Below are 19,446 nucleotides of genomic sequence, written 5' to 3' on the forward strand. Positions count from 1 at the left end.
GTATTATTTACCGATGAAGCTTTGTGTACAAATCATGGGCAAATAAATTTAAAAAACCTGCATTATTGGTCATCTGAAAGTCCGCGGTGGTTATGGACAGTCGACAAACAAAGACCATGGTCCGTCAATGTTTGGTGCGGAATTTTAGATAACCGGAACATTATTACCGGAACATTAAATGCAGAAAAATACATTGCATTTTTAAGAGAATCGTTACCAATTCTCCTGGAAAATACACCCTTGAACATTCGTGAAAATATGTGGTATCAACATGACGGAGGTGCGGCCCATTCTTCCCGTGTCGTAACACAATTCTTAAATAAACAAGTTTCCAAATCGTTGGATTGGACGTAACGGACCCGTATTATGGCCAGCTCGCTCACCAGACCTTACACCCCTTGATTTTTATCTATGGGGAAAACTGAAAGACGATGTTTATAGTGAACCACCAACGACTATAGACGACATGAAAGAAAGAATCGTCCAGGCTTGTGCGTCGATTTCCGCAGAAATGAATTACACAGCAATACGTTCTGTAACTTCACGGCTGAATGTATAGCAGCTCAAGGGAATATTTTTGAACATTTGGCGTAACAGAAATACATCAAATGAATCTTACACGTTGAATTTTATTTATACCATTTTTCTGGGTTGAAGGTCATTTGAAGGTCATATTGTGTTACATGCATGAATTCGTTACTTTGTCAGCTACAACATTACGTTAACGAAAATATATCATTCCATTTAAAAAAACATCGATAACCTTGAAATCTCATAAAAATGACCTTGAATTTTTTCCCCTTACACCGTTATATGTGGCCCTTCAAACAGTGTAACTTTGTCCTACAAAGTTTTTTTGTACAACGAAAAGTAACGGAGATATTTAGGTGTCCTGCTTTATCGAATTCACCCTGTATACTAAAATATAAGTTCAGAAAAAATATGTAATTCAGAAATAAAATGAGAATATTACATATTTTACAGATTATTTAAAGTAGTTTCATATTATGGTTAGATGGTTTAGGAATCATTTTAATGTGATCGAATAATATTTTATATTTCGCAGAAATGGAAGTACACGTGGTTACCGGATTAAGAACACAGTTCACGCATGCGCGAAGACTCGTTACGGAAGGGGCAAAGCCGTCGGTCTTGTAAAACCCATGGAGACTGGGAATAGATCCATTATTTTGTACCGCATCCTCGAGAACGTTTGTGCCAATTTAAGTACTTTTTACTTACTGTCATGTGAATACAAAAAGAAATGTCTACAAAGAAACATCTACAGAAACAAAAATGCCTCAAAGTTTGAAATAAAATTTGTTCCTACAAAGGAATATTGTCATTATACCAAAGTGGTGATGATACAGTATTTTATATTTTAATAAACCATTAATTGATCTAAGACTGACTGTGAAATATAATTATACATACTGACATATAGACTGAAAGATTCTACCAGTTATACAGTACTGAATTCTTCAGTATATACTTGAAAAATGAATAATGAATTATTTCAAAATAAACAACAGTATTATGAGTATGGTACAGATACCTAAGTCAACTAAATATTAGTTATCAATGGAATAAATTGAGGAGAGATTATTATTCAGTGAGAGTGTTTCAAACATTGTGATACAATCACAAAATGACATACTGTGGAAACCCTAATGTTAACTGAATGTATTAAGTTTGTATTTGAATGCATCAATCAAATAAACTATTCAATAAAAATTATTAAAATGTTATAGTAACAATCTTCATGACAAATTAAATTGTTTAATGAGATATACTATATACGAAATCATTTTGTATTTTCAAAACTACTATATTAGTGCAATGACTAAAGAAAGAAAAAATTTTTAATGTATATTTTTTAGTGAAATTTAGTTAGTAAGTAAAAGAGAATGTTTAATTTGTTTACCAGAAAAGAGCTGTGATCTTCAAAATGACTTGCTTCGTCTCGTGTTCGCTGACCATCAAAAAGAGTTGAATTAAAAGAATTGAATTAAAAGAATTGAATTAATGATTTTATTATCAAATAAAAAGAACGATTATATCAATTTGTATTGTGTTGTTACATGTTATGTAATTCATTGGCGTAGCTCTAAGCTTTTAATATCAAACTGATTAAAAAGGGATTGCCAAAGAAAATATCAATATATAAAATACAATCTGAATTTCAATGTAAATAAAGACATTTGTACATATGGGTTTTTCTAAGATGATTAAACGTTTGCTGTACGCAAACTTTGCATCTTGTAGCTCTAAAGTAATAGGAATATTAGCACCGTTAACAATACCACCTTTGCATATCACATTTTTATATTACTTTTGGCAAGAATATTCAAGAGATGTAGACAAACAGTATTGCTCGTGTTCATGTTGGGACACAGTGTTCAAAGGTAAGCTTATGTTATATTGTTAGAAAGTTACTTCTAGAATGTATCAAACATATTTTGCTTTTTTTAGGATCATACGAATCTGGTATTGCTTCTTACAAACACATGTACTTCAATGCCACTACAAACACTCTAAAAATATGGATAATCATTGTAATTGGAATAATCCTGTTCTACGAAACACTGAAGCACTTGACATGGCTAGCATTTCAGAATCGTCTCAGATTCAGCATGACGATACTTTTTTCCACTGCTATTTTCTCTCACTATTATACTTGGTGGGTTTATATGAATTACTGGAACGATGAATTCTATTCTCAGTGGTACCATCAGTTATTTTTCTCCGTCACTGAACTGGTATCTACTATCCTGGTTATACATTTGGCAGATACTAAGAATCCAATCACACATAGAAAAGCCTTTGGCATTGCTGCAATAGCTATTCTACATATTGTAGCGGGTGGTTGGGATCAATTTGTTGCTAATGTTGTTAGAGGAGAAGGTTACGCACATCAGGTAATACTCTTTATAATTCATATTCATTATAAAGCATTATTCAATGTAATAATGAAGACATTTTTAACTTGATATAGTTGCTTCTACTAGTGAGAGCTGTTCTATTAATTGAATCTAGAAGAAATTTAGTTATGATAGTCAGTATATGAACTTGGAAACACAAGATTAATCACAACAAACAAGATTAAAATAAATAATATCAAAATTTTTTCGTAACTATAGCAAAATTTAATAGAATTTACTTAAGCATGTATAATACTACTGTGGTATCAAGTACAAAAATTTCTTCATTTCTTTAGTGTAAACTTGTATTTGAATACGTAGATAATTAATAGAGGTGTGTGAGAACCCGAAAATGTCGGGTAGCCGATGGTCGGGACGGGTCGAGACGAATCGGGTTCTCGAAAATTTCGGGATTCTCCAATATATCGGAGATCCCGAAAATATTCGAGAATCTCGAAATTTTTGAGAACCCGTCCCTATTCTGAATAAAATTTTATTCCCGCCCCAATCCAATATTTTTGGGTTCTCGTACACTCCTAATAATAAGTTATATTCAATAGGTGGTGCGAGATCTAGGGTTTATGATCCCAGATATTCTGCATGTTGGTATTCCTTTATGGGCAATTAAGTGGAAAAACATATACAATCTTCCAGGCTCAACCAAAAGGGATCCTAGTATCAAAAGGGATTTGGCATATATGTTAGGGATGATATGTATAGGACTGTGTATTTGTGCCATATTGTAATATCTAAGCAGTTACAATGCCTAAGAATTGTGTCTTACAGATTAATAGTAAATATTTCACTTAATTTTTCTCATAGATATCCAGAAGTTGGTACTACAACATCAACTGAACTTTATTCGGTTATAAAAAAAATAGCTTTACGAATTTTTTTAATGATAGTGTCGATATCTTAGTGAACAGCAGTAGTAACTTGATTTAATTTGTTAATAGGTCATAGCATTTTGATTGACAGTAGATTGATCAAAACATGTTTCATCATGGATACGATGTACAAGGTTTTGAATAACATTGAATGGTTGTTATGTAGATCTTTTTAAATAGATGAACAAATTATAAAGTAGTATACAAAAAATTTAGTGTGACCTTAGAATATTTATCAGGTAAAAGAATTGTCTAAATCACATTATTCAATGCAGTAAAATATCAACTGATTGACTAAATGATGCAAAATCAAGTTCAGTTTACTTAGTAACATAATGTTTTAGAACAAAGGCTTATTTATTTTTTCACATTTCGATTTACAATATAATTGGAAATTAATTTATCAATTTAATTTAATTTAATTTATTTATTTAATCATCAATAATTTATTGGTCAAATTACTTAGTAGTATTAACTTAAAATACCTGTAGAGTACAATTTGCTTATTGGATATAGTAGATCTTCATAGATTCAGTTAGAATCCTTTCCTCATTTTGTTTTCTAACAACATAGTCACATTTCTTTTCTTGTCAATTTTCAAAATCATCTTCTATTGAAATTTCGATATTTACGATTTTTATAGAAATAAGAATTAGTTGGTACATACAAAAAATGTTATGTAAAATGTGAATAATTTCTAATCACAATCAGTTCATATTTTGGTATATTCAAATATTGAAACAAACTATATATTAGTTTTCACAAAAAACAATTACTTAAATAACAATTCTCATTGAATAACAAAATATAAAAAAATGGTAATAAATTCAACAAAGTCGTGTACAAAGTGTCCTACATAAGTAATACCATTCAATTTCTGGACCTTACTATAAGTTTACAAAAAAATTTATATACAGAAGTTGAACTGTATTAACATGCCCCAAACGGATGCGGTAATTCTACAATTCTCTACCTTAAAATCCGGCAGATCTGTCTGGTCTGTTTGGAACGCGCATAATTTCTACTAATCAGTATTTCCCTATATATATTTAATATTTTTCCAATAAAATCTTTGGTATGCTTACTCATTATGAAAAATACGATGTTACGTAATTTTAATACTTTGCATGCATCTCCTTTAAAAAATTAACAAAAACAACATTCGTACGCTAAAAAAATGTTGACTGACTGAAATTATGCTACCTTAAATATAGTTTAATTTAGGTCCTAAAATTCCACAGTGACACTTATGTGAGACACTTTGTATAAATATAAATTTATATATTGCGTTTTAAAATAACTAAATCTTATTATATTTGTGATACAAATATATTACTATATTTACTATATAGTATTTAGTATATTTACTATATCAAAACGCTGACATACATTTTGAGAGGAATACATATACTTGTAATTATCTTGAACATGCCTAATTTAAAATATTAGCGAATGTATTCTTACTTTAGGAAATTACTTGCCAGAGCTTAAGGTGCAATTTAAAAATGTCTGAACTATGAAATTAGAAAAGTATTTATTAATTTATTTTTGCATGTTGAAATGCAATACTTAAATATCAAAACAATTTTATGCCTTTATAGTACTTATTAATGCATTCGTTAGAATTATTAAGTGGATTATAGTTACAAATTGTGTCAACAAAGAACATATCATATATAGTATTTGTAGCATATTTCTTAAAACTAAAGACTTATTATGTAAACAAACATATATGAAATGATTATCGGTAGAAATGGAGTGTCTTTGCTAATGAACATAAGGCTATAACAAAGTGCCTACATGCAACATTAATTACGTTCAGAAAGGTTATTATTTAACATTTCGAATATAATCTTAAATACATATACTCATAGCAAACACGAATTGAGAATTGAGTTTTTAGAAATAAGTGATTTGAGTCGTGTATAGAAATCAAACACAGTTTAACAAATTCTTTTTATGGCTAATAAACACAAGCCTATTTTTATTGTATAGTCAACATAGTGACTGAATTTATTAGTGATCTGAGTGCCAACTTTTATATGTAGTGTAGTAACATATTCTTTTAACATAGCATAATAAATTTAATTTATTGTAATAACACATTGTAAACTAAAATTTAATTGATGCTTGATTATTTATTCGTATTCAAAATATGAAGGAAGATAACATTATCATCTAACATTAAATATAGTTTTTTATGAAACTGATATATACCAGACTTTGGGCACTTATGCATTTACATTGAAGCGCAACAAAGTAAGAAATTGTTAAAAGTTTAATGAAAATATGAACTCCATTTTTTAAACAAATAAGCCTATTCACATGGGTGAACAATTTTTTTAGCACTGATTTTTATACGATCATATATAAATGTATGAATTTTTATAAACATCCATGGTCTAATAATTAACAGTTGATATTGATCTTCAGCATATCAAAATTTATGATACAATCCTTCTTGCATCACTCATATATATTTTTAATATCTCGTAATATGAAATAATCTTTCCAGTTGCCAATTTGTTTCATTATTTTTAAGAATTTTCTACGTCTATTAAATGATGTTCAATCCATTTTGCGTTCGTTTACTTTTTATATGTTAAGGAAACATCGCGATAATAGTAAAACTTAATCTCAAAACGTTGGTAGAAGTGACACATATAAGTAGAATGAAATTTATAATAGATTTGACAGCACATATTCGTAAACTTTACTTATTTTAGATAATATAATTTGTCCGAAAATGCGTTACACAAATGATTGTAAATAATTTCTGATTGTAATTGACAATTGTAAATAAAAACTGTGAAATTTGGTTTTAAAAATTTAGTGAAGCAATGTATTTAGAAATAATAAAATTTATAATAAATCCCACACTTTGAAAAATCTTCCTATTATTATCAAATTAATCCATAATTTTGTAATTTTTATAGTATCATTTTCGTATATTTGAATAATCTAAAATGAATTTATAACGGCAGATAATAAAAATTAATTATTTTGCATTTTTTATATAATGCATGTGTAAAACTGTATATAATAACACACTGAGCAGAGTATGAATAATAATAGTATAGAATAAAGATCCAGAGTATTATTTATTTATTATCTATACAAATTTATCAAACTTGCTAAACACTATTCTTTTGTTGAAAAAATTTTTGTTGAAAAAAATTTTTAATTTCATTTTTCATTTGTTTATTGTAAATCATTTGATTGATAAATTCCCTAATGAATAGAAAATTATACTAAAACAGGATGATAACGAAATTTTTAATATTTTCCGTATTAACAAAAATAAGACTGTATATTAGTTTTTCAAAATACTGAAAATTGAGGATAGTTTTTACAAATACAATTTATTAACTCAAAATATTTGTAACATAATATTATTTTGTAAAAAATTTGTAATCATTAGAGTTTGTTGTCACTGCAATTGTGAAAGTAAAAATAATCATTCGAATCAATAATCGTAAAGGTGATTTTTTTTTAACTTTTTGAACTTATATGTTTAATTAAAGAACATTTGTTATGATATGCAAAAAATAATCAATGATCGATATTTAAAGTGGAAAACCGTTACATGTATTTAAATTTTACAAATCATAAAATTAAGTTATTTATCATATTTCCTTAGCTTGAAAAAAATTATCGGCTACACATTACACTAAAGTTGCTGAGCACTAATTGTAAGTAAATCATTCGGTTGTGTTATTACGTTCTCCGTAAAGTATTTTTATAATTTCATCGATTATGAAATAAAAAATCTAAAGCCAGTCAGAAAAAAATTAATGGCACTTAAAACTTTATTACCGACGGGGTTCATGTCAGTGTTAAATAAAAATACATACAAACATGTAAATTATAAAAGATTTAATAAATATATGTAATATATGTATTATATCTCCGATTGACAGATTACTAAAACATTGTGACATCCAATAAATATTATATATATACAAAATTATGTAGAAACTGAATAAAAAAATGGTAGCAGTAAATAAGTCACAAAGTAATAAGTAATAAGTAGCAAAGTCATTTTATATAATAATTAAATGCAACACAATACCACATTTCCTCGAGTGTACTTTTATGACCTAGAATTATTTCGAAAATAGTGAATGATTCAGTAATAATGGAGAAGAAAAGATTATACAATTTTGCATAACACAATGGATTACATTAATATTGCAAATTATTACTAGTTATTGGGTCACAAAGATCGTTTTTACTTTTTTGATGAAGAGTTATTATATCTTTTTACATCAAACAAAAATTTCTATTTCAAAGTTTCCAAATTGATTAGTGAAGAACCGCAATAATATATTCATTTGACTTTCTCAGAAAATGTCTGTCTGTTGCATTATTAGCATTTTTAATGTAGGCATTGTTCTCAGTCTTCTAAAATGTTTATGCAGGATGTTCAATTGTTTCAACGAAATTTTGTTAGCATATTGGACAGGTGTAAACCAGAGGAAAATATTCCATAGACGATGGTCATTTCTTCTTTTTCTTCTTTTCTTCTTTCACGTCGCATCGACACCTTGGTCATTAACGACGACTGTGTGTTTCATTGGTTAGATGTAAAGCTTTATTAAATAGTTTTATAGAAAATACAAAATATGAATATCTGATCTCTGTCAGTCTTGTTTGAACAGAAATGGTAACTTTTTTTATTAAGCTCTTCAAACATAAGATTAAAATTTATGAAAAAGAAAACAATGTATAAAATGATAATAATGGCAAATTATTTAATCATTATTAGTAGCTTTTAGAATGATAGAAATATTACGACGCATTCGATGATTTGATATAGCGAGTACGCCTCGAATAAATTACGATGTAAATATCGCCGATTTATTCATATTTACCGTTACATAGTATCACAATTACAATAACTACGCTACGGACTACCATTTGTGACAAAAATTTCTATTTCGCTCCTATTTCTTGCAATTGATGCAACAAATTTTCATTGTACATAAACGTCCGTAGTTCAATAATAACTATAAGCGCGTTATCGTTTTTCCCATATTTTGCAATTTTGTTATAATTGTTCCATAAAGCTTCAAACGATCTATCTTTATATATCATTTTTTTATATCTATAAATACAAAAACTGGGACACCCTGTATGAAAATAGCACACTTGCAATTATATGCTAGTTCATATTAAAAAGTGACGGCAATGCGTTTTCATAAAATTTATAAAATAACCTTATGTCCACTATGTAAGAATTTTATGTCAACGCAAAATGGATTAATATCCACTTCCGACAGAAGATTAATTTTATGGTGCAAATTTCTTAAGAAGAATAAAGAAGGGTATACTACTTGAAAGTATTCAAGCTGTTCTTCACATTTCATATGACCCTCCCCCCTCCCCGCCCTGCAAAAAGTAATTTTTCTATACACATACGTAATTATTAATTATTATTAGACTGTGGATTTTTGTATAAAATAAAAATTGTGTGCATTCATTATCATACACAGGAGCTACATATATATTTATTTCTTTTCTTAATCATTTTAATAAGTTCAAAATAATAAAACAGTATTTTTAGATTAATGGAATATTCTCACAATTTTGAATTTGATCTATCAATTTTTGTCATAAATGTGTAAAATCCGTAGTCTAGTTATTATGATTATTAGACCGTAGATTTTATGCATTTATAATAGAAATGAGCAGGTGAAAAATAAAATACTAGAAAGATAAAAGTTATATAAAAATGTCAGTATACTATCACCGCCTCATTAAAATGATTAAAAGAAGAAATAAATTTTCATTTTGTTCCAGTATTTTATAGTTGATGGAGAAAATTTAGCATAAAAATCCGCAGTGTAATAATTATCTTTATACTTTAACGTATTTTCTTTTACCACATCAATTATGTCGCATTAATTTACAAATTAGAATAAGATATGATTTTACAATAAAGCAGTGTCGTGAATAATGTACTAGAAGATAGAAAATCGTTCAAAAATAATTTAGCATTTAATTTGGACGAAGAAGAGATAGAATGTCGACGAAACTATTACGGTGTCATTGAACTTGTTATATTTTGAGTGGACACTGAAAACCGTATCGCGTTCAAAGAATAATGCATCAGTTTCTGATAATGTTTAAAACACCGTCGCGCATGGCAAGTGAAAAGTAACAATTCTGAAAGCAGCTTTAGAGTTACAGAGAAAAGCGCAGGCCTCGAATCGATCCTCCACCCCTAAAGTGTCCAAAGAACAACCCCGGCCGACGACTCTCTTCTCGACCCAACAACAGTTCAAAAGCACCCGAAAGCAAACATGGCGCTCGGTTTAGCTACTTATAAAGTTCTTGTGCTCGGTGATTCGAACGTCGGGAAAACCTGTATTGTTCATCGTTATTGTGACGAACGTTACTACGACACATATATTTCGACCATAGGTGAGCAGCCCATCGGACTCCTGCTTTCTTTCAAATAGATCTTTCGATTTTTAACGATCATCCGATATGGCTCGTTTACAATCATTTCTAGGGAATTCTTGCGATTACCAGTTGCACTTTTTTGTTAATAGAAAATTACTCGATGTACAATCGATTTCTCAGTACTCAATTCATTTATTTAGGACGATGTTTCAATACTTTAGCTGTAATTATAAGCATACATTTTTTCTTTAAATTAAACACCTAACCGGAGAGATCTTTACATGTCTTTATTTACATCCTCGTATAATGGTGTACGTTTAATAGAGTCTTTCAATGAATTGAATTATTGAACAGCTGGTTCATTTTCTGTTAAGGGAAAACATTGATGATAGTATGTCAACCCTTTAGAAGTGGTAACAAGTATATAAGATAAATTTCTTACTTGTTAAATAATCGTATTTGTTTTTATTTATACCACAGTGTACTTTGATTAACGGTGCTTAGAGTATTTTAGAGATTTTCTTTTCGACGGTTTGCTGTAATAAATTGTGCTTGTATTTGCGTTTTACTCACCTTTCATTTGTGTTGACAAATGCGAATTATTTTAGTAGAAATTTTTAAATTGAATCCTCGAACAACAATTTGTGTTTACGACAGTGTTATTCACCTTAACAGAACGCTGCGGTAGCATTCTTATGTTTTAACATGGGAGCGTGACATTTGTTGTATCGATGAAGTGCGACGAAGTCATTTTTTACGAATGATATTAAGGAAAGAAAGAACGAATAAAATTACATTAGGAAGAATTTTTTAAATTTAATTTTTTCTATGAGTTGAAATAATTTTTTAATTCATATCTGAAGTGTAGTATTGAAAAGGATGCTCAAGCATTGATGCGTACTACTAGTAAGACAAAATGATGAAAAATTGGGATAAAAGCTTTTCATACGTATAATATTGAAAAACAAATAAGAACCTAGTAAGCTATACATGTGGTCAATTTATAAATTTTAAATATAAAACAGTATATTACACTTGGAATGTTTTATATAAGTATGATATTTTATACAATATACAATTACTATGTCATTTGTGTATAATAAATTCTATAAAAATAATAATTTAAAATTCGAATTAGTGTAACATATTTCAATTTACTAATTACGTAAGAATATTTGAATCTTCCTAAATGTTCAATGATGTACATATGTTATTATGATTATGTTATATGATGTAGTTATGTTATTTTTAATTTTCTAAGATGATTATACATTTTTGGTTACATGAATTTCTAAATGATATTTGGATTGGTCTATTTTGCAATCGTAATGACTTTTATAATAAACGATGAATCAACAGGTATCGATTTCAAGCAAAAAATAATTAATCTGGATGGAACGCCAATTAAGCTTCAAATTTGGTGAGTAAACCTAGTAAACGTATACATGTTTATGATTTAGTGTACATTTAATATCTTAATATGTACAAAACAACAATTTCGATATGTACATATAATTTTTAGTTTCATTTAAGTCCTCGCATATCGATCATACACTGCACCTACAGTGTCATAAAAGTAATCTAACTATTTCAAAGGATAAATCAAATTATCTAACAATTAAAAGAATCTTTATTTCAGTTGAAAAATATAATCGACATTTGAAATGCAAAGAGCTAAATAAATAATTTATGATTTAACGGCAAATAGAACCTCATGTTTAATCATGTTCTTAAAACAATCTATTTTATGCATCAAGTAGTAATTATTTTTATTCATAATTATCTTGTTAAAGGGACACTGCTGGCCAAGAACGATTTCGCACGTTAACCACTGCGTATTATCGCGGTGCTATGGGAATTCTTCTTATGTACGATGTTACCAGCTTAGAAAGTTTCAATCATCTGGCATACTGGCTACGAAATATTCAAGAGGTAAAGACAGTAATTTTACGCTATAGTAAATTCGATTTTCTGTAAAATGAGAAACGAAATCGTACTGCATATTTTATAATAAGAAATACAGCGGCGGACAAAAGAAAGTTTAAATAGCAATGTACACGATAACTACCACAATTTTTACAAAGTGATATTTCATTTTAAAGTAGCAATGCATTTTTTTATAAACATCTTATAAAATAAAGGAAGCGAGAAAACTACAAAAGGGCATAGAAAATTAATAGTTTTTTTCGAACAATAAAACAACTGAAGAAACTGTATGGACAAAAGTAAGTTTAATTCTACATATTTATGATTAGAATTTTGATATTCAAACATTTTATTGAATTTAGAATTCTATACAATTCTAAAAGAAAGGCACAACATTCATATTTAGTAGATGTCGTTTGAACTGTTCTGAAGTGTTTCGAAAATAATATTTGTTAGTACGAGCACTTGAGGGAATATACTCATTTAAAATTGTTCAGAGATTTTCAACGGGATTGTGAATTGGAGATCGTGGTGAGCACTCGAGTTTTAAAATTCTTTTTTCCTAAAAAAATTAGATGCCACCTTTGAAGTGTGCTTGAGGTCGGCATCTTGCAGTACTTATTCATCTGCTCAGTAACTACATTATTCAAAACTTAAAATCGAATAAACACAAGAAATGTATAATATTTTGAACAATTAAAAAAAGCAGTCTACACGATAGTATGATATACTAAGCAAATGAAGTTGTATTCAAAAACTTTTTTATTATTTAATGTTTAAGAATAATTTTTTCTGCATATTGTTACTCTAGATTTAGATTATACGATTTTTAAATGTAGCGCAGAATTTTAATACTTTTGGAGATCTAGCATGCATAATATGGATATAGGTATGTTAGTGAAGTTAATATAAATGTTATATCTCCTTTAGATAAAATAAATAAATGGATTTTTGGCATTCTATTATTACATGATTCATCAATTCATGGTGTCATGTTTCAGATAATATTCCAAGTAGATTTCGTTGGAGACAGACCTTTGCATACACAACTGATGTCTTCATAAAAATAATAAGAATATCGTTTATCTTTTTCTTTACAGAATGCTTCGCCGGATGTGGTAAAGGTATTGGCAGCGAATAAATGCGATGTCACTGCACACAGAACTGTCGATGCCGAAAGAGGGCAAATTATAGCAGATAATTTTGACATGCCTTTCTTCGAAGTATCTTGCAAAGAAAATATTAACATCGAAGAAGTGTTTCTTACCTTAGCTAGAAGAATACGAGAGCAACGAGGAAGTCGGGTATTGTCATTTATATTATTCAACAGTAACTATAATTATAAGTACTCTCCAAACTACGAAATACGATATATATTTATGGTATTATATTTTTCAATAAAATTTATTTTTCCATTTCAAAAGGAACGTCATTTTTAAAAAAATTCGCAACTTTTGGTAGCTACGATTAAATGCAAAACGTTAGACATGGTAAAGTAATAGCAAATACAGCTACATTGAAATTTAACAATGCACTAATAATGCGCATATGAAAATGGTAACAGTTCTCATTCAAATTCCATTTCCATCGATTGAATAAGATTCAAACATTAAATCTAGGAGGTACACCTCAGTTCAAGTATACTAATTAGACTGCGGACTTTGTAGATATTTATAAAAAAAATGGGTAGACCAAATACAGAACAGCTACATTTAAAAAATGTAAAGATATTGTTGCATTGCCATCAACTCATTAAAATTATTAAGGAAAGAAACAAATGTCAATGTAGCCCTTACATTTTTTAATTAATAAAAACAATTTTTGTTTTGCATAAACATCCGCAGTCTAATAGTAACAATTGTGTCACATACGAACAGACAATCTTGAAGGACCAAGTTTATACTAAACTTACAAACAAATCAAAATAACCGATTCACGATTACTAAAATTATAAGGGTACTTTCGAAAAAAAATTGTTAAGTAGATTTGTTTGTGTATGGATATATTGCAGTAAAAGTCGTGCAAAATCATAAAAAACGTAATTTTATTGTTTCTGTACGACATTTCAAGTCAATTACTTTTGGTGGCTCGTACTTTTAGCGTTAAAACATTTTGGGAACGTTTTATGACTGGGTCGTATAACTGGATCTGAGAGCGTGCAATGATTTCATAAATCACAATAAAATATTAGTATGTCGAATTCAGTGGTGTTATTTATAAATCGTTAAAATCTCAGATAAGATGTCCTTGAAAAATGAAGTTTATACTTTTAAAGATGCCGTTAAGAGGGTTCTAATGCTGGAATAAACCTTTGAAAGGGGAGATTCCAGACGTTATTTGAAGTAACCTTTTCCATTACGACAATGTTCTCTGCGGCTTTGTTAAGGAGTTATCAACGAAAAACACGGACCAATCAGAGTGGGGCTACAGCTGACGGATTCCGGCCCGGCCAATCCCAACGCCAAGCTCAGCGCGAGCCGCTGCAGCCGCGCTCTATTTGGTCTGTATTTTTCGTTAATAACTGCTTAATAAAGCCGCGCAGAACAATTTCGCGAAAGAAAAAGTTGCTTCAAATGACCTCGGGAATAACTCGTTTCAGGAAAATTGCAATATTTCTGGAACACCCTCTATAGTTGACGTCAAGTTCCACGAAACCGAGAACAATTAAACTAGTTTTTAAATATCGGAGTTATAGCTTACTCATTTTTACACATTGCACGTTCAACAAAAAATTTTTGCAAACAGTTTGCGATGATTATTTGTTGACCCCCCTGAAATCTTGATTTTTAAGTTTATTTCTTTATAATTTAACTTGATCAATTAGAAATAATACCGTTTCAGAATTAGTACAGTTACCATTTCGTAGTACTTGTGTCGTGACTCTGCTTATAAAATAATAATAGTCATTATTATTGAATCTTTTCCGAGGACACAATGAATTTCCTTAAAATGTTTATAATTTTAAATAGTTGTTGGTTAACTCAGGTAAATTACATACCCTTAACCAAACTGACTAATTAACATAGTCTCAATATTTCAAATTGTCACTAAACACTGCAGTCGTGTCTCAGTCAGCCAAACCAGAAAATGGCAGAAAAACAGCAGAATCTGTTAGGAGACGTAGGCAGCAAATTTGAGGTTACCGATCAAGTCAGGCGGTTGGTACAGCGCGCATACACCATAAAATATCTGTTACACTATCTAGCGACGATTTAAAAAACTGCAACTCCTGCAATTTTAGTTACAACGATAGAGGCCGCGCATACACAATTATACATTTGTATGATGTAGGGAGCGCTGTACCAACCGTCCGCTGCAAATCTATTGTCTGCGTCTCGTAGCAGACTCTGCTGATTTTCTGCCATTGCCTGGTTTGGCTGATTTGGAAGATCGTAAAAACTTCATTTTGCAAAATTCAGGGTAATTCAAGGTATTCAATCTTATCCTCTTCAAGATACTCCCCATTTGTAGCAATACACTTGTCCGATCTCCGTTTCCATTGTTCAAACCATCCCTGGAACTCTTCAGAAGTCCGGCTCTTCAGATGCCTTGTCGTTTCATGTTTTATTCTCCCCACATCGTCTTAATACCGCCCCGCAAAAAGAAGTCGCAGGGTGCTATCCCCCAACATTTCATGAATTTTCTAAGAGTTTTTCCCAAGTTTTACCACAAAAATTTAATGTTGAGTCGTTGTTCCATCTGTTCGTCGATCTCCATCGTCGACAAGAGCAAACAAAAGGATAAACAGATGGAACAACGACTCAACATCAAATTAGGACCCAAGAAATCATCCCTTTTAAGGAACTCGAATATTTTTGGGGCACCCTGTTTAAATCAACTAACAAAGAGTCTTGTTCAGCAAAAACACGACACTATAGTTTTGCACCGATTCGAAACTGTTTCTCGATATATACTTACACAGACAACTTCAATATTTTTTATAATTGAGGTTCGTTATTTACCATGCTTTCTCATATCATGTACTTGGTTTTTCGGGATTATTCTTCGAAAATTCAAAAATCTTCAAAATATCGATGGCGTTATAGCTATGCGCCTCACAGTGGTCGGAAATCGCCAAAACGTGGCCAAAATAGGTAGTACTCCAATTTAGTTCAGAATTGATACTCAAGGGTTTTTCGGGATACTGATTATGAATCTGATGTCAAAATTACAAAAACCAAAATGACGGTTCCAATATGGCGGACGGGTATGTGAAAAAATGATTTGATTTCAACAAATATTTGGTAATAGAATGTTCGGTAACTCTGATTCCGAATCTGAACTTAAAATTAAAAAAAAAAACAAAACGATTTCAATTAGTTTTAACAAAAAAGATTTATTAGTTGTAACAAAAAAAAACATGCTTTGGAGCTTTATAAATAAAGTACTACTACACAGATTTTTAAACTAGGGGAAAAAATCATTTACTTGTGGCCACGATTTCAATCCAATACATCACCGCCCCGTCACTAGCGGACGGTAAGAAAGTGCAAATAATTCACAAGGTCGCAAATAGTTGCAGGTAAATGAAACAGAATATCGTTCAGTAACTCTCAGTTTCTTTTTGAAAAAAACGACCGATTGACCCCAATTGATAGACAACTATTTCATTAGAGAAACATAAAATTCAGATACTTAATACAACTTTAATAAATATTAATTTAGAACATAATTAATGAACATCAGCAATGGCAGATAAACCCATATAGTTGATAACAAATCGTACAGTTATTTTTAAGTATGGTTGGAAAACCCGATATTATAGAATTAGACTCACATGTCTCTGACAGCATTAAACTTCAAGTATTATAATTAAGAGGAAAACATGCCCTGTTAGTTTATGGACAAAGTACAGTGCTTATGGATAAAGTGCTAGATAAATTTTTCAAATTTAGAGAAAGTTTTTTCTATTTTTGTCCACGAATTCGGCTGAATTCACCACTGTGCGCCGTAGTGTATAGGCCATTGCTGGGCACGGTTGGGGCCCCTCACACGCTCGCTTCCCCCATCAACCTTTCTTCCGTGCAGCGCGCACCTTGGTCGCGTTCGCTGGTGTCGTGTCTTCGTTGCCTCACCGTACGTACCTTCATAGCTACTCGCGACATACGAAGCGCGTCCTTTCTCCATGGTAATGGCGTTTACTGGAAGGAAACAGTGAGTGCTACGGTGAGGACGGTTTTGCCTCAATTGAGGCATATGTGCCCAGCACTGGTATAGGCATTCAGTAAAATTTCGTTGATATAAATGGAGTTCTACTGTATTCCTTTACTCTTCTGCTAGATATGCTGTTTTCAGGCGAGTTTGTTCGAAGCTCCAGAGGGGGATGGACCCGACAGCGTGATCAGAGCTCAATCGCCGACTCAGCAAGGCGACGCTGGGAGTTGCTCTTGTCAATCCCTTTAATCAAGGCGTGCTCCGAAATCGGAAGAACAAGATACACTCGCTCCAGAAAAGATTTCGTCTGTGCAAAATGAAAATAAAACGGAAGCCGCGTCTCTATATGTAAGTGTACATACGCATGATGCGAATAACTTCGAACTAACACGTTTCTTCGCTCCGAAAGAGGAGTTCGAAAGTAGAATGTGAATGTGTTTACCATAGAAGAGCAGAATTTGTTTACAGAATTCTCCGTGATTTCATTGTAACTCTATTCGACAATAGGTACTGGAATCATTCAGTTGACTGAACGAATAACGTAGCGGAATTTTTGATGTTCTAAATCTTTTGCTCGGATGGTAAACTCGTAATTTCGCGCGATTCGCAATATTAGCCAAAAATTGTTATCGTGATATATTACAACCATTATTGTAAAACTTTTGCACCTTCGTTATAACTTTTGAGCGGCGGAACAGTGGTGATTCATTGAACTACAAGATTACACACGTAGAGTAAAGTTAATTGTATAAGAAAGGCACAAATATGCTCTATCATTAAGCAACCATTGCTGAAAAGACTTGGTAGAAAAAGTATAGGAGCTCTAACATTTCTTCCGTACGCTATATTTGATCTCTTTTTGTTGGGTTAAAATGATATTGGTATGACAAAATTGTAGAAAGAAGTAATCAAACGAAGTAAAGATAGTAAAAGATACAAATTTCAAGGAAAACCTGGAGTAACATACGTTCGAATTTTTATACATACTAAAATGGCGCTTTCAGGTGACATTCGTTGTTATTATCTAATTATCGAATTCGCCTCATTCGTTAAATAATTAAATACTAAATTTTTCCGCGAAAATTTATACCACAAACAGTATTGATTCGCAACTATTCTACCGCAGGAGAGATCAACTATGAATGTAAAAAGATTATCGTAGGGCTACTACACCAAAATGGATGAAATGTGAAATTAATAAGCTGAATTACTAAGTCTAATTAACTCTAATACACGACTTGTATCAAATATGTGATTGGACATTTAATTTGCGAATAAAAATTCAAGAAGAAACAGAAATATTCTCAAACACAGATTTTCGGGAACAATCTTGAGATACGAATATTCGCCTGATTTGTGTTACTTTAGAAAGATTATTTTGAAAAATTTCCAACTTAGTTTTGTTCTCCAAATTTTAAATATTGCCGTATTATAGTATTATCAGTAGACTGCATATCTTTATGCAGAATAAAACTTTTCTAGGTTAATTTTAAGAACCAGAGAATAAACGCAAATGTATCCTCCTCTTAATAATTTTAACGCGTCGAAAATAATTCAAGAACATTCTTAAATTCATGAAATGTTTTCACAGTTTTACATTCTTCCTGTTCATTGTTGTCATAAATGCATAAAACACGCAGTCTAATTGTCAGTAATGATAATACAATATGAAATCTGTAACACAGACAGGATATATAATGTGCACGATACGATGCACATAAACAGGACAGTATACTTATGGTGGGCCATCTCAATTTTTTAAAAATATAACATTGTTCCTTAATAGTAAAATTTTAAAAACTTAGTTTCTATTTATTTCTACCGTCCGAGGATCATTATTTCTTTGTTTATACATAAACGTACCTAAATAAATTTCCACACAAAATATTTACATAAAAGGCAGAAGCTGCAGAATAATAGCAAGATTATAATTAAAAAATTAAATTTTGTGTATCTATAAAATCTTTTTTCATTATATTCAATAATGCAGCCGATCTTTGCAAAGTATTCTACGTAAACATTCTACCATTTTTCAGAGTTTATTTTGTCATAGAATATGTCACAATTGCTATTAAATACATTTACCTAATTGAATAATGGATGATTTTATTGATAATTGGCTTATTTTAGTATTGTATATTTCAAAAACG

At 30.5% G+C, this 19,446-nt stretch overlaps 2 protein-coding genes across 4 annotated transcripts; both read left to right on the top strand.

The window, feature by feature from the left end:
• Window positions 1-1,104: 1,104 nt before the first annotated feature.
• On the top strand, window positions 1,105-6,640 carry LOC143356187 (uncharacterized). Its single transcript, XM_076791668.1, has 3 exons — window positions 1,105-2,405; window positions 2,473-2,918; window positions 3,482-6,640. Exons 1-3 carry the CDS (start codon window positions 2,210-2,212, stop codon window positions 3,665-3,667), a joined length of 828 nt encoding a protein of 275 aa, XP_076647783.1. The 5' UTR covers window positions 1,105-2,209; the 3' UTR covers window positions 3,668-6,640.
• A 3,410-nt stretch (window positions 6,641-10,050) lies between these two features.
• On the top strand, window positions 10,051-19,024 carry LOC143356251 (ras-related protein Rab-8A-like). Of its 3 annotated transcripts, XR_013082642.1 has the most exons (6): window positions 10,051-10,234; window positions 11,576-11,636; window positions 12,010-12,148; window positions 13,243-13,446; window positions 17,438-17,644; window positions 18,423-19,024. XR_013082642.1 is itself a non-coding variant. In XM_076791775.1 (5 exons), exons 1-5 carry the CDS (start codon window positions 10,114-10,116, stop codon window positions 17,543-17,545), a joined length of 633 nt encoding a protein of 210 aa, XP_076647890.1. In that variant the 5' UTR covers window positions 10,051-10,113; the 3' UTR covers window positions 17,546-17,711. The 3 variants fall into 3 exon arrangements, 2 of the variants coding, with proteins under 2 accessions (XP_076647890.1, XP_076647888.1); XM_076791775.1 differs by lacking the exon at window positions 18,423-19,024 and having other exon boundaries at window positions 17,438-17,711; XM_076791773.1 differs by lacking the exons at window positions 17,438-17,644; window positions 18,423-19,024 and having other exon boundaries at window positions 13,243-14,272.
• The last annotated feature ends 422 nt before the right edge of the window (window positions 19,025-19,446 follow it).

The sequence above is a fragment of the Halictus rubicundus genome, chromosome 8 (assembly GCF_050948215.1).
Source record: "Halictus rubicundus isolate RS-2024b chromosome 8, iyHalRubi1_principal, whole genome shotgun sequence".
NCBI classification, from domain to species: domain Eukaryota; kingdom Metazoa; phylum Arthropoda; class Insecta; order Hymenoptera; family Halictidae; genus Halictus; species Halictus rubicundus.